At 50.1% G+C, this 13,214-nt stretch overlaps 1 protein-coding gene across 3 annotated transcripts in view; it reads right to left on the reverse strand.

Moving 5' to 3' along the window:
* The window catches only part of LOC133142692 (neurexin-1a-like), a 36,385-nt gene that overhangs the window by 15,854 nt on the left and 7,317 nt on the right, over positions 1–13,214 (reverse strand). For all 3 annotated transcript variants that reach the window (XR_009710236.1, XM_061264134.1, XM_061264133.1), the window contains exons 5-10: positions 12,320–12,337; positions 11,747–11,776; positions 4,058–4,359; positions 1,755–1,916; positions 303–374; positions 12–236 (exon numbers count right to left, since the gene is read on the reverse strand). Coding sequence is in view for 2 of the 3 variants with exons in the window: in XM_061264134.1 (XP_061120118.1) it covers positions 12–236; positions 303–374; positions 1,755–1,916; positions 4,058–4,359; positions 11,747–11,776; positions 12,320–12,337 (809 nt within the window). In the remaining variant the exon portion in view is untranslated. The remainder of the gene's footprint in view (positions 1–11; positions 237–302; positions 375–1,754; positions 1,917–4,057; positions 4,360–11,746; positions 11,777–12,319; positions 12,338–13,214) is intronic.

Raw genomic sequence — 13,214 nt, forward strand, 5'->3', positions numbered from 1 at the left:
TCGACGTTTACCTTGATGGTGGGCGGTGTGCGAGGGTCCTTGCGCTGTATCTGCCGGGGCTTCCCGTGGCTGAAGAGCATCAAGCCGTTGGGCTCGGTGGTCCTGAAGTCGAAGGAGATGGAGCCCGCCTTCTTGGCCGTCCACTTGCTGAGCGCCACGAAGGACTCGGGCGTGTCGAAGGTGACGGGATCCAGCGTGGCCACGCTCTCGCACTTGAAGGACACCACGCCGCTAACCTGGGGGGGCATTAAATCAGGCTCTTCATCCCATTTCGAGAGCGAAAACAAGATGGCCGACTCTACCTTCATCTTGGGGTCTCCCTGTTTAGCCAGTCTAGACAGCTCCAGCCGCACATCGTTATTCTTGTACACCACCTTCAGGGGGGATAAGAAAAAAGAAAAGCTATTTAAGGGGGGTAGCGATGGAGCCTTTAATGTGGAAGAACTTCTTGGGAGTCATTTCAAGCACTCTTAATTGGACATCAAGGAGTGTGTCCAAAAGCAAGTGCTGAAAAAAGCCTTTTGTGAGCCACACATGCTTTTACTCAAATAGAACTTGTGACATTTTTGTCTGCCGCTTTTGCTAAACATTTGACTTGAGTCTGAAGCACACCACACCTGTGTGCGGGTGTGTGTTGCGTAACACATCTCCTTTTAATTCCATCTCGCAAGCAGCGAGCCAGGCCGGCGGCTTGTCTTCTTCCTGCTTGCTGCGCTCCGACACAGAACGCTCTCTGACTGAGCGGCAGAAGACGGCGCTTGTGCCGAGCATTCTGATGCGACCAGCGCAAACACAGGCTCGGCTTTATTAGACCGAAGCTTCCCCCGAACGCCCGCCCGCCCTCTCCCCTTCCCTTCGGCTCCTTTGACATCTTCTTACCCAGTAGCCCATCAAGATGAGGAAAACAATGCATCAATTACAACACAATCGGGCAAATGTGAAATTTATCTAAAGCAACAATCAAATCAATTGTAATCGTTCAATATATGACGATGGCATGACGGTGACCCGCTAAAAGCGCAGAATAACGTGCCGTACGCAAACGTATTAATTATGGAAACTTAATGCCGCCCCCCGGCCACATCATCAGTCGCCTGGTTTGTTTACGACTCGGGCTCGCTAAGTGAATGAAAGACACGCAGTCGGTGCGCGTGAATTTGTTTCTCCTCGGTACGCGTCGTGCATAACAATCCCGGCTAATTAGCATGCGGCCCGTCCCCCAACACCGCTCCACATCAGCGATTCTCTCTGATGCTGGCAAGGTGTCTGGAACGTTTGGTGAGAACCTGCCAGCCTCTCGGATTGGTCGCGGGATTTTTTTTTTTTTCCAATGTTGGTGAAATGTTAGTTACTATACAGGGGCAAACTGAAAAAGAGTTTGATACAGAATCAAGATGAAGTATGAATTTAATTTGAAACGGGCATTGAATCGGGCGTCCCTGACGTCATCCGCCGATAAAAAGAGAGAACCGGAAAACACTTGAAAGATAATCCGTGGAATGTTTTTACATGGACGTCCGTGGTTATTTTTCAATTTGGCGGCGACGAACGGGACGTGCGGCTGCATGAGGGATGTAAGGCAAAGAGATTTGTGACAGGATTAGTACCGTCTCGGGACGGCGAATCTATCGTAAGCGACTGAACCAGTCAGACAGAAGATGTAAGGGAGCTAAGGAGCGTACAAACTGTTGGAGGAGCCTGTAAAGTGAATCCAGACATTTGTTTTGAAGTACACACAGGAAGCGGCGGCCCACCTCTTTCAAGCAGCCCATGAAGTTGTTGCTGACCGGTGAGCCCGGCAGGTCAGCCGTGCTGGGGCTCCCTCCCACGTAGAAGAAGTCGTCAGAGCCCAGCATGGTGTAGTCCTCCTGGGTGTAGCCCGTGGTGGTCAGGATGCCGTCCACCGAGATGGTCACCTACACAACAAAGCACAGGGAAAGGACACGCTATATATTCACAGCCAAAGGCTAGCTAGGCGTCGACCAGCCAAATTAGCCCCCGCTACTCCAAATATGTCTGTGGCAGGCAGGGAGATGGCCTGATTGGTTTGGGGAATCGTGTGTGTTGCATGTGGTGCAGTGGAACAAGTGAGGCCGTGTTCGGAGGTGCGGCGGTCGCTTTCCAGCTTACTGTCGGGGGCAAAGAACCCAAAGGTCAGGTGACACCTGTGCATTGGAGCCTGGACCCGATCGAGTCCATGTACCTTGAAGTCTGAGTTCTTATTGGATCATTGTACAATTCGGGCCCGAGGCAGCACCTCGCGCTCTGGCAGATATTCACGTCCGCTACGAGGGTCACTTTGTCATCTGACACTTTAACAAAGGCTGTCACGGAAGATTGGCGAGTCTGCATTAAAAGTCCTTTGTCGCGTCGGTGACTCGATTTACTCGCCAATACGACTTAACAGGCCGCCTCGCTCAACACACAAGCAGCCCAACGGGCTCAAGTCGACCCGCTAGCATCGCTACTCTTTGGTTACGCTTGCAGGCGGAAGGTGCTGGTTAAGTCTTCTTTGTGCTAGTTAGTAGTGTCGAGTTACTCATGTCAGGGTTGATGATGTTAGTAAGCGGCAATGGTGTTAGTGTGCTGTTAGTTGCGATGAGGCTGTTAGTGGGCTTTGCCATCTCGGGGCTGGGATTTTTGTTTTTTTTTTTCTTTCAGCTCAGATGACACCCTGACCACAAACACACACACACACACTTAACAGAATACACACACTTACTTACACTTGTTAGATGGATCACAGCTCATTTCACAAGCAGATCTAAAAACATGCGGCGCAGTTGCTCATTCCACATGCGCAAAGAGAATGATGGCATGATGGCAAGCATGCAGTGGAAGCTGGGAACAAACAAAAAAAAAATCAAAAATGATTCAAGTGACAAGCGGCGATGAACGGGCCCTCGCATCCTGGCCAAGCCGCAAAATGACGTTCAAACTTTGGCGTCGTAAAGCTGTCATATTTTTTTGATCACCTGCTCCAAAATGAGGTCGATCGACTGTTCAATTTTGTTTGTTATGGACAGCCCAATAAAACACGAGATCTAGAATTTGCCCAAAATGGCCGCTTTAACCGACTTCCTCTTCAATTTTAGCCGGGCGTCCTCGAGGCTTTTCTCTTTTGTGGGAAGTGCTCGGGCCGTAAAATAATAAGCAACTTTTGGTGCATGCAAGTGAGGAGGCGGAATGCTGGCGTGAGCCAATAAGAAGTCATGAGAGAAAAAAAGACAAGGGAGAAAGAAAAGAAAAGAAAAAGAAAAGAAAGTTTGGCAACAAGAGAAGGGGCGAAGGCTGGGTGGGAAGGACTTTTGGAAGCGTTAAAAAAATTAACATCCGCACTTATCCTTTTATTGCTCACTTTTGTTGTTGTTGTAAAAAGGAAATAAGACACGAAGGGTGGAGGGGCAAAAGCCAAACTAAGAAACAATTAGAATGGTCTCTACCGAACAATGGAGTTTGTTTACCATAGCGTGTCCAATGCCTGAGTGCTTTGTAGGAGAGGGGGGAAGAAAGGAAAGCAAATCAAAAACTGTGAACAGAAGGAATTGGAAAAAAACGTAAAAAAAGAAAAAGCCAGAAAAAATTTGACCCTCTGGCGAGGAGCGCTTTTCGCTAGGAGAAGGGCACAGGTTAGGTTAGTAGTATGAGTCATTCCATGGATGGTGCTGGCAGGTTAGTAACAAGTTAGTAGGAGTGGGAAGTAGTCACTCAGTCACTGGGTTGGATGACAAGAAGGACTCACCTAGAGCCGCACGCCTGCAAACGGACAACAACGCATTGACGGCGCCCGCCCGCCAACTTGGACACGAGCGCTAGCGGCTCCCGCTCGGCGCTCGCCGTGGCGTTCTAATGACACCTCGGCGTTACCTTGCAAATTTGCTAAATCATTTGAAGAGGGTTGCAATTCTTGAAAAACAACAATATCTATTAAGTACATGTAAAAAAAAAAAAACAAAAAAAAAGGAAATCATTATTTCCGATTTGGAAACAACAATGTTGAAATTTGGTAGTCACTTATCAAAGAAAACCAAAAATTCAGTCAAACTTGATCGTTTACCTGTCTGAGGTTGCGGGTGACCTTGACGTCGTGCCAGGCGTTGTCGTTGAACTTGCCGTTGACGGGCTCCACCAGGGCCTCGAAGGCGCCGGAGCCCAAGTTGATGACCAGCGAGACGGCGCCGTTCTTCAGCGACAGGTTGACGTAATCGGCCGACTTGCCCGTGTGCAGCATCAGCCCGTTGCGCTGCAGCGTCTTGAAGGAGAGCGTGATCTCGTCGCTGCTGGACTGGATGGGGTTGGGCGACAGGTCGTAGCAGAAGAACTCGGAGCCCTTGAAGGTGGCCACGTACTCCTCGCGTGCTGCCGCGCAAAAGAAAAAAGTTTGGACTTCATTGACATGATGATAATGATTAGAACATTTACCGTTGTCGCACATCAGAGAGTGGCCAATTAGGATTCCCCGCCAGAGGAGCGGGAGGCGACCAATGGCAGCTTGCCAGCTTGGTGACCCCCAAGGACATTATCCCAAGGTTTGGCGATCCATCATCCTTAAGCTCTCGGGCCTCTTATCTACCCGCACGCGCTTGAAGTCACGAGCGTCGCATACGCAAGCGAGGGCGCCGCGGCCGCCATCTTGGGTCGAGCCGGGCGAGGGGAGGGGCGGCGGCGTAATGAAAAGAGTCAAGTGTAATTGCTTGTTACGGCTGAGCCGGAGACAAGCGCCCCGATTGAAATGGGGCCGCACTCTGGCGAGGAGAGCTGACGGAATAATGAAGAGGAGGAGGAGGAGGAGGAGGAGGGGGGGCCGCCGCCGCGCAAGTGAGAATATGTCACAATTCAAAAAGCAATTATGTCAAATTGTCTTCCTTTTACTTGAAGAAGAAAACGATAAAGTGGCAATGTCGATGGATGAGGGAGAAGCCGCTCTTTATTTTACTGTAAGCGCTGGCCGACCTCGGACTTTTGCCTCGAAAGAATAAGAAATCGCAATTTTTATTTTATTTTATTGGAGGGATTGCAATTGGATTCTTTTTCAAAACCATTCGGCCCTATACAAGTTGAGCAGTGAGCAAGTCCAGCTTTTCCATGGACATACAGTGTCTGTAAATATTGTGTGACACACTCACACACACCAATAAATGGGTGTCATTAGGATTGCGCAACCTCTCCCTGCAAATGTACACACACGGGCGACACTCGCTGACCCCGAAAAGCTAACACTTCCACTTCCTGTTGCAAATTCTCATTTGCGGCATATGGAACGACATACGCGTGGAACGCAAACACACACGCAGGCACAAAATATTTGGCACACCTGACGCACGCACCGCAAGTGCCTCATCTCAGATGAACCGAGTGAGTCAGTATACGATGGATATTAATTCGCAAGGCGCGGGAATGACAGAAGAATTGTGAGGGCATGTCCACAAAAACGCCTCAAGGATCCAAGGCGCAAAATGGAACAGGAAGTCAGCCATTTGAAATTGAAGCTGCCATTTTGAAGCTATTCCAAAGCTTTGACGACGGAATTTCCCCAAATGTGCTCCAATCAGAAGCGTGTCGCGGACAGATGGACCTGACTAAATTGCCGTTTTACACCCGCCGTCGAGCATCAAAGTTTGATGAACGTTTGGAGGACCGTGGAAAATGTTTACGTCCGTGCCTGACGGGAGGGGCTGAGCGACGAGCTCTGCTGGAATCGGCAAATCAGTGACACCGGAGAGGATCATAAAGCGTCGACACAATTCACTTCTTAAATTATTCAACACAACCCACCTTGACACGAGGCGCATCAAAACACCAGAACAGAAACTAGCAATTTACATGATGAAACTCATCTTTTTTTGGTATTTACGTTTGATGTACAATACGACTAAAGACAAAAGCAGGATAAATCAAACCATAAACGGGCATCCCGGAAATTAACGAGGCGAGCGGCTCGCCGCTTCGTGTCTCCAACGTCTTTTTCACCTGCTAATTTCTCGTCGTTTCCACGGCAACTGGGTGGTTTTTTTTTCTCCCCTCTCGTGGAGAGCGGGAGACAAAGAGAGGCTGATTGAGCGAAGCGCACATTATTATGGACAGCTGTACTAAAAATAAATTGAGGAGAAGACAGGCAGGGGGAGTAAATCAAACCGTATAAGTTTCCTGTCTGCCAATTTCTTAAATTTCTCATCTTTCGTATTTACTTAAATGCATGTGCAACCACGCTTCTGTCAGCCAGAGCTTACGCAGAGACACTCACACAAACATTGGGCGCTATCCCACCCGGCCATGTGCCGACTTCCATGCCCCAAACAGGCCGAGCTCCGCCTTTAAAGTCACACGCATTCCCAAATAGGTACAGATACTACAGTACGATGAGAGGAGTGAACGAAATATATGAATAATAAAATAAATATTTGCAGATTTTGTCAAACTGAGGAATTTGCAATTCTAAGATTGCCCAAGATACAGTCTTGGGAATTTTACCGAATATTGACCAGCTCTTTGCATTCCGCGCCTTGCCGAGGTGACTAACTCGGCCGCTTTGTGTCTCTTTCTTATTCTAATTTCTCCCCCGTTACGATGGCAACCGGTGTTTTTTGGGGGGGAGGCCTGGAAGAGAGAAAGCATGATTGAGTGAGGCGCACATTATCGCGGACAGCTGTACTGAATCAAAATGGTGGACGGAGGAGAGCGCACGACGCCGCACTTGATGGCGGCGAGGTGTGCCTGTTACTGCAAAGGAGGGGCTGTTTAATAAAGACTAGACTGGCAAACAAAATGGAGGAAGAAGGAAGGATGGAGAGGTGAATGAGGGAGAGTGGGGGGAAGAAAAAAAAAAAAAAAGCTGCTCCATCTACAGTAAATCCCAGCGCGGCGAGCTTCAATCATAGCACCCGTGTCATTCTGGAGATAGCGCGCTGCAATGCGCCCCCCTACCTCCCTCCCTCCCATCGCTGCTCGTTTTTAGCCCACGATGCAATTCTGCTATCAGTCGCCAACACACAAACACACACACGCACAAACACGTCCCTTCTTTAATAACCGGCAGGTGGATTAACTACGTACGGGCTTAACTAGCGCAAACAGATATCCGAGCAATGGCTAGCAAATAGATGCAAATGCATGCAAACGTCTACCTTGCGGTTCAACTGTTCAAATGAAAAAACATTCAAAAAATAAAAATCCAGTCACTCACTGGCTGCTGGTCGGCGAGAAGGCCGGCAACTAGCGGGTCGCGCCGGGCTAACAAGATTGTTTGTTGGCAGTTTTTTTTTTATACACTACAAAGTTTGATATGCAATCAGATTTAAAAAAAAAAAAAAGCTTTAACTTGGCTAAAAACAGCTAGAGGGGATATTTACACGCCCTCATTTGAAGTTCTTGATACCACGTCACCGCAAAAAAAGATGACAAACTGAGGCCGCAGCCGACTTGCAAAGTAACCAATTTCCACTTTTTGCTGTCACGGGCCAAGGTGACTCGGTTTGTCAGCGAGCAGCAGAAGTGAGTAACGCTGATTAAAATGGCCGCCGTCAGGAATTTGTATCGATTGGCTGGGTAATGGCGGCTGCTTGATTGCGCCGCGCGGTGACCAAGTAAAAAAAGGCAGCGGTAAAAACAAGAACGCCGTTTGGTTGACCTGTGTTGATACGCTGCAAAGGCTGAAACATTTCTTAGCCATTTGGAAAACTGGCTAAATGCCTCAAATGAGGACTTTTTTTTTTTTTAGGGGTTTTCTTTATCTACATTTCTCTTCCCTCTGCTCACTTTGGCCTCATCCCCCGCCGGCACCGACTTGTTTCCATGACAATGTCTGCGGGCGAAACAATGTGTTTGTCTTAAAGCGGGATAAGATCACAGCAACTTTCATCTTTTTTCGTCACACAAGCCCGGGATGCTATACGCTTTGTACGACATCACACGCACTCCGCCAAGATGTGTTGTTTGCAAATAATAAGCAATCTCTTTCCGTGGACGGGAGGGAAATGAATCAGCTCTTTAATGGACGCCGTGGCTATTTCAGTTGTTGTGTTAATGCCAGACAAGCGGGCAAAAATAATTGAGTTTTTTTCTCGAGTGTGTGCGTGCGTGCGTGCTTGCGCTTGTGTTGGCAAACAGCTAAGAAATGAACTTGAAATGCCAGATGGGGCACTGGAGTGAATCGCCAATTGCAGAGAGGCTTAAGTGCAGCATTCTTATGAGCGTGTGGATGCAGCGGGGGGGGGGGGGGGGGGGGGGGGGGGGAGAAAAAAAAAGAAAAAAGAAAAGAAATGTGTGGTGACATATGAGTGAGTGGATGTGAGGCGCGAGTGGAAAGTCTGCAAGGAGGCTATAAAAAAAAAAAAAAAAAAAAAAAGTGTGAAAAACAATGGCAGAGTGTGTGCGTGAGCGTGTGCGTGCGTCAGCAGCTCGGGTGAGGTATCCGCATCGCCGATGAATCTCGACGCGGAAAGAGAACGGCTGCAGTTTTATCTGGCTTCCTGCCTCCGGCCTTCTTTTTCTCCCGGCGTTATCTGCGCTGGCTTTGCTATCGGCGTCGGTGCGGTTCGGTTCGGAGATGTTAGCCCAATGAGTGCCAACGCCCAAAGGGGGCACGCTCTGCGTTGGCAGTTTGATTTTCACGGCCTCAAGTTGCGAAAATCACACCGGGCCTTTTAACAGCGGCTTGCTGTGGCTCGCGCCTCCGATGGGCCGCTGCTCACTCGCTCGTATTTTTAGCAGTCCAACTGTTCGGGCTTAGCCGATTTATACCGACATACGTTTGGGGAGATTTTATGTAGCAAAATACTAACGGTATCGGCACTTGGCATCGGTAACGACACAATATTTGAGGGCTCGTACTGGTATCTGTCTGAAAATAAAAATTGAAAAAACTATAACGAATACGATTTTCCGCCCATTGAGTCACAGCGAGATCCAAAATGAATCAGGCCTTTGTGGCTTTTATCAGCCTTCCGGGCTCAGGATGACTAAGAGGTACGGGACATGTTGTACCTTACTGGTACCGACTGGTTCTCTGCGCCTTGGCGTCTGTTACCGTCCTCGAGCAGGCATATGGCCGAGTCAGCAAAGAGCTTTCCGTGCGTGTCCCGGAGTGAGGAGGAGGAGGTAGCAAAAGACAAGAGGCCCATTTTGACACAAAAAGCGCCGTCCATCTGTGCGCTTGCTCGCCCTGAGACGAACGTGTAAAAAAGCAGCCGGGCGGGCTTGCCGACGCTTTGTGTCACAAGCGGTGACTCACGATCCGCCTCCCCTGAGCGCTCGCACCGGGGACGGCGCCGCGCGCGCGCACACCTCGTCCTCGTTCGCCTTCCGTCCGCTGACCGTGAACAATTTGTGCGGGCAGTCTTACTCATGCATATTTACACACGCACAAACTCTCACCTACTCAGCAGGCACTCTTTAAAGGTTATTGTGTGCCAGCGTTGTGTGCGTGCGTGTCATTCGGTCTGCCGCTTCATGTACACGCTTAAAGGTCAGTCAGCGCGCTGACCACTTGACGAGGCGGCGCGCAGATTGCGAGGCTCGATGTGGAGACCACTCGGCCGACGAGCGCTATTAGTCGACAAACGGCCTCGAGGGGTAAGGCGCAAAATTAATCCGGATCAACAAGCCAATTACGTGTGAGGACTCCCCACCAATCGGCGTTTTTTGATTTCCAATGGGAATGCAAAGAATGACAAGAGGATGCTCGGCGAAACGAAATGAGGATCCATTTTGGCTGCCGCCCTCAATCTGTTTTCTTTCCCGGAGAGAAAGATAGCAGTGTTTTACGTAGGAGGGCAAAGGTCCGCCGGGATTGCCGTCCCCGGGGCCAGAGTAGCGAGGCCCCGCCGGGCGGACGGGAGCAGCGCTGCGCCTTTGCAGATACGGCCGCTCGCCACACATCACAGCCAAGCCGAGCCGAGGCGAGGCGAGACGGCGGGCTTTATCGCCTGCGCTTTAGCTCCTCGCCTTTTCCTCAATTCCTCACGCTCGCAGACACGCGCGCCGTATATCTTTCAAACACACTCGGTCCGCCCCCTCAAAGAAAGTCATTTGGGCTCTGCGGGCTAGTGCGAACGCCTCTTTACGCCCAGCTAACCTAAGAGAAGCTCCGTCGGCGCCATTTGACAACCTTCACGTCGTACCGGACAAGGCTGCAGATAGAGCGAGCAAGGTTCCGGAACCACGCTTAAAAGTTTTGCTCTGCCAAACGATACAGCTTGTGGCGTTCATCATTCGAGAGATTTCACTACTCCGGTTCTTACATTTGATGGTTTGGTATTTGGTTATCGTGTTCTACCGTCCATTCAAAGGTCGCAGTGGGACCGACCGCGTGGTCATGTGGGCCAATCAGAGCATTCATCAGCGTCATGCGGTGCAGCACCTACCGTTTTCAATGGCCACAGCTCCCAATCATTTGAGCGTGTGCGCGCGCGCACGTCAATCAGCAGATTCACAAATGCACGCACGCACGCACGCACACACACAGCAGCAGCAGCGGCTTACCTGAATCTTCACATTTTAACATCACTAAAGCGGTGAGTTTTAAAGTACAAACCAGGGGTGGGCAAACCTTCCCCTTCAAGGGCAACATTTGATTCCGATAGCTCGTATGCCAATCAGGTCAAGACGAAATCGTTTTTTTGCGCTTTTTAATTGTAATTTGTACATAATAATTGTTCAGAAAATAATACCAAAAAGCAACTATATTTGAGGGGGGGGGGACTATTTTTGAGAAAACATTTGCACAACTTTGAGGAAAAAAAAAGTCACTTATTTTTTAAGAAAATCTTCTGAACGTGTAGTCCCCATCTTGGAGCCAAAATAAAGTTCTTTCTGACACTGAAGTGCTTAATGAATGCCACAAAATGCCTCTTGATGAATCAGATGCTTATTGGTCTGGATAGAAAGAACTTTGCCCACCCCTTGCTATCAAACAACCTTTGTCAAAACCAGGAAAGGGAAAATCAGTCAAATACCTCGGAGCTTTCCTAAATTCACACAGTGAGCGGTCCAAAGAGGGCACAGAGAAGGAAATAAGGTGTAAGAAAAAAGGCCATTTTGAGTCAAACAGCAGAGTGGCGATGGCACTGCTTTTGGGGCTGCGTTCAGAAATAAAAGAAAAAGAAGCAGCAGCAGCAGACGATCTGGGAATTGCTTTCGTACACTCCCACAACATCTGCTCGGAAAGACATGCGCCCTCGCCGGTGTACGGGCACCGTAGAAAAGCGGCAAAAAAACACGGCGAGGATGAATGGCCGTCTCGGGAGGGCTGCCACACTTGCACGCACACACGCACGCAGCGGCAAGCATCCGATGCAGCCAAGCAATGCCGAGGCGCCCCCGAGCCGAGTCACTCGATGAGGTACGAGGCCGCCCGTCGGGTGCCGCGCCGCCGTACCTCACGGGGCGAGCCGGCCGAGACGTTGCTCTCTCATCTTTCTCGGAAATCATCTTGAAAAGCTGCGTTTCACATTTATTAGTTCCGGCACAAACGCGCCTATTTGGGCTTGAATTAAAAAGCCAATAATCGTCTCCACGGGACCGTTTAAAAGGAGGCGGCAGCGGAAAACAAAAAACCTCCATTACAGGAAAGAACTGACCTTGGTTCAGCGCCTAGAGAGACAACTGCGCCATGTGGGGATGAAGATGAAGGAGGATAGGTAAAGGGAGGGGGGGGGGGGGCGTGTGTGTGTGCTGTGGGGGGGACTTGGGGGAGGTGGATGGTATGTAGCCAAGTAACAAGAGAAAGTGAAGTAAAAGTAGCCCATACCTTGGTCGCCAATCATCAGGTGTGCCAGACCTTAAAGGAAGACAAGAGCACAGTCAGCACAGCAAAGGATCATGGGGGGGGGGAGGCGTCAAGTGTGTTGTGTGGCACGCTAACTACACGTCGAGGTCAAAGGTCCAGCTGATGGATACCTCCGCACTTACTCGTCCTCGTGCGGCCCGCCGACTGCTAGCGCGGACTGGCTAGTACGTCGCTGTACGTCTACGATAGTATGTCCCCTTGAAGCACTTACCGGCATGCCGCCTCGCCGTGGCCGCACAATGCGTTCCCAAAACAATGGCGTATGAGCAAGTGAAAAGTCAGATGAATATGTGCGATCCAGATGAACACGAATGCTGCATTCCCTCACATAACGGTCCATTTTTCCGTAACATAAAGTTATGTATAAAATCATATCGTATGATGACAATATGTTGAAAACACGTTATCGTTCTAACATGTGGCGCGGCGTCCATTAATCCGGACATCAAACGGCGCCGAGCGCCCGCTATTTGAGGAAATACAGCATGGGGGTAACGGGCCGGAGGGTATCGAGGGTGCGTCAGGGCGACCTACCTGGGGTGTAGCTGTGCTCTGGGCGGGTGTCACGGCCAGGCGAGGAGAGAGAGAGACAGACATTCATTAACATGCATGCCAAGCCCTCGGGTCACCATGGTTACTACTTACTGTACATGCACACCGCTCCGGGGTTACCGTGGCAACGCGCATGCAGACGCCACCGTTTGGTCCACACACACACACGCACACACACAGCTCCGTTAAAAAAAATAAAAAGCACGTGTATTACTTGCTCACACACTTGTGAGTAGAGAGCACCGTTGTACACATTCCTACCTGCGGGTTAGGGTTAGAGAGCCACCTGCCCCCCAAACTTACCTTGAGGCCGCTTCCACTCCCCCGAGCCCACCCCGACAGATAGCATGCACACACATGGGCTTGCACGCACACACTCAGACACTCTCACAAACACACACACACACGCACGCGCTGACAAATGATGTCATAATAATGATGCGAAATAGCAGGAAGGGATGGAGGCGCAGTGCAGGAAGGGGCATGCAAGGTTCAACATCGGTGTGTCAATGTGTTTCTCACAGGAGCGCGCATGTGCATGTGCGTGCGTGCATGTGTGTGTGTGTCCGTGCCCTTGTGCTAGTAGCGTGGCAGGAACAGGTGGAGCGATTAGCATGCTAACTGCGCGCAAGGCCTCAAGGATGAGGCGAGCCTAACGAGCCCCTCCGGTGAAGTTGCGCCGGGCTTGGCCAATCATCTGCCGCCGCCAGCCGTGATGTTTATGGAAAGAATCATCTTTTTAAGAAAATGATTGCTATTGGATAGTGACAGCCCTACTGCAGATCGTGATCGCAGATGGACGAACGTGTAAAGAAAAAAACAGTTCCCTGCACGCTGTTAAAACAATCTCGAGTCGCCACTGAAGTCATTCACGTTT

The sequence above is a fragment of the Syngnathus typhle genome, linkage group LG18 (genome assembly GCF_033458585.1).
Source record: "Syngnathus typhle isolate RoL2023-S1 ecotype Sweden linkage group LG18, RoL_Styp_1.0, whole genome shotgun sequence".
NCBI lineage: Eukaryota > Metazoa > Chordata > Actinopteri > Syngnathiformes > Syngnathidae > Syngnathus > Syngnathus typhle.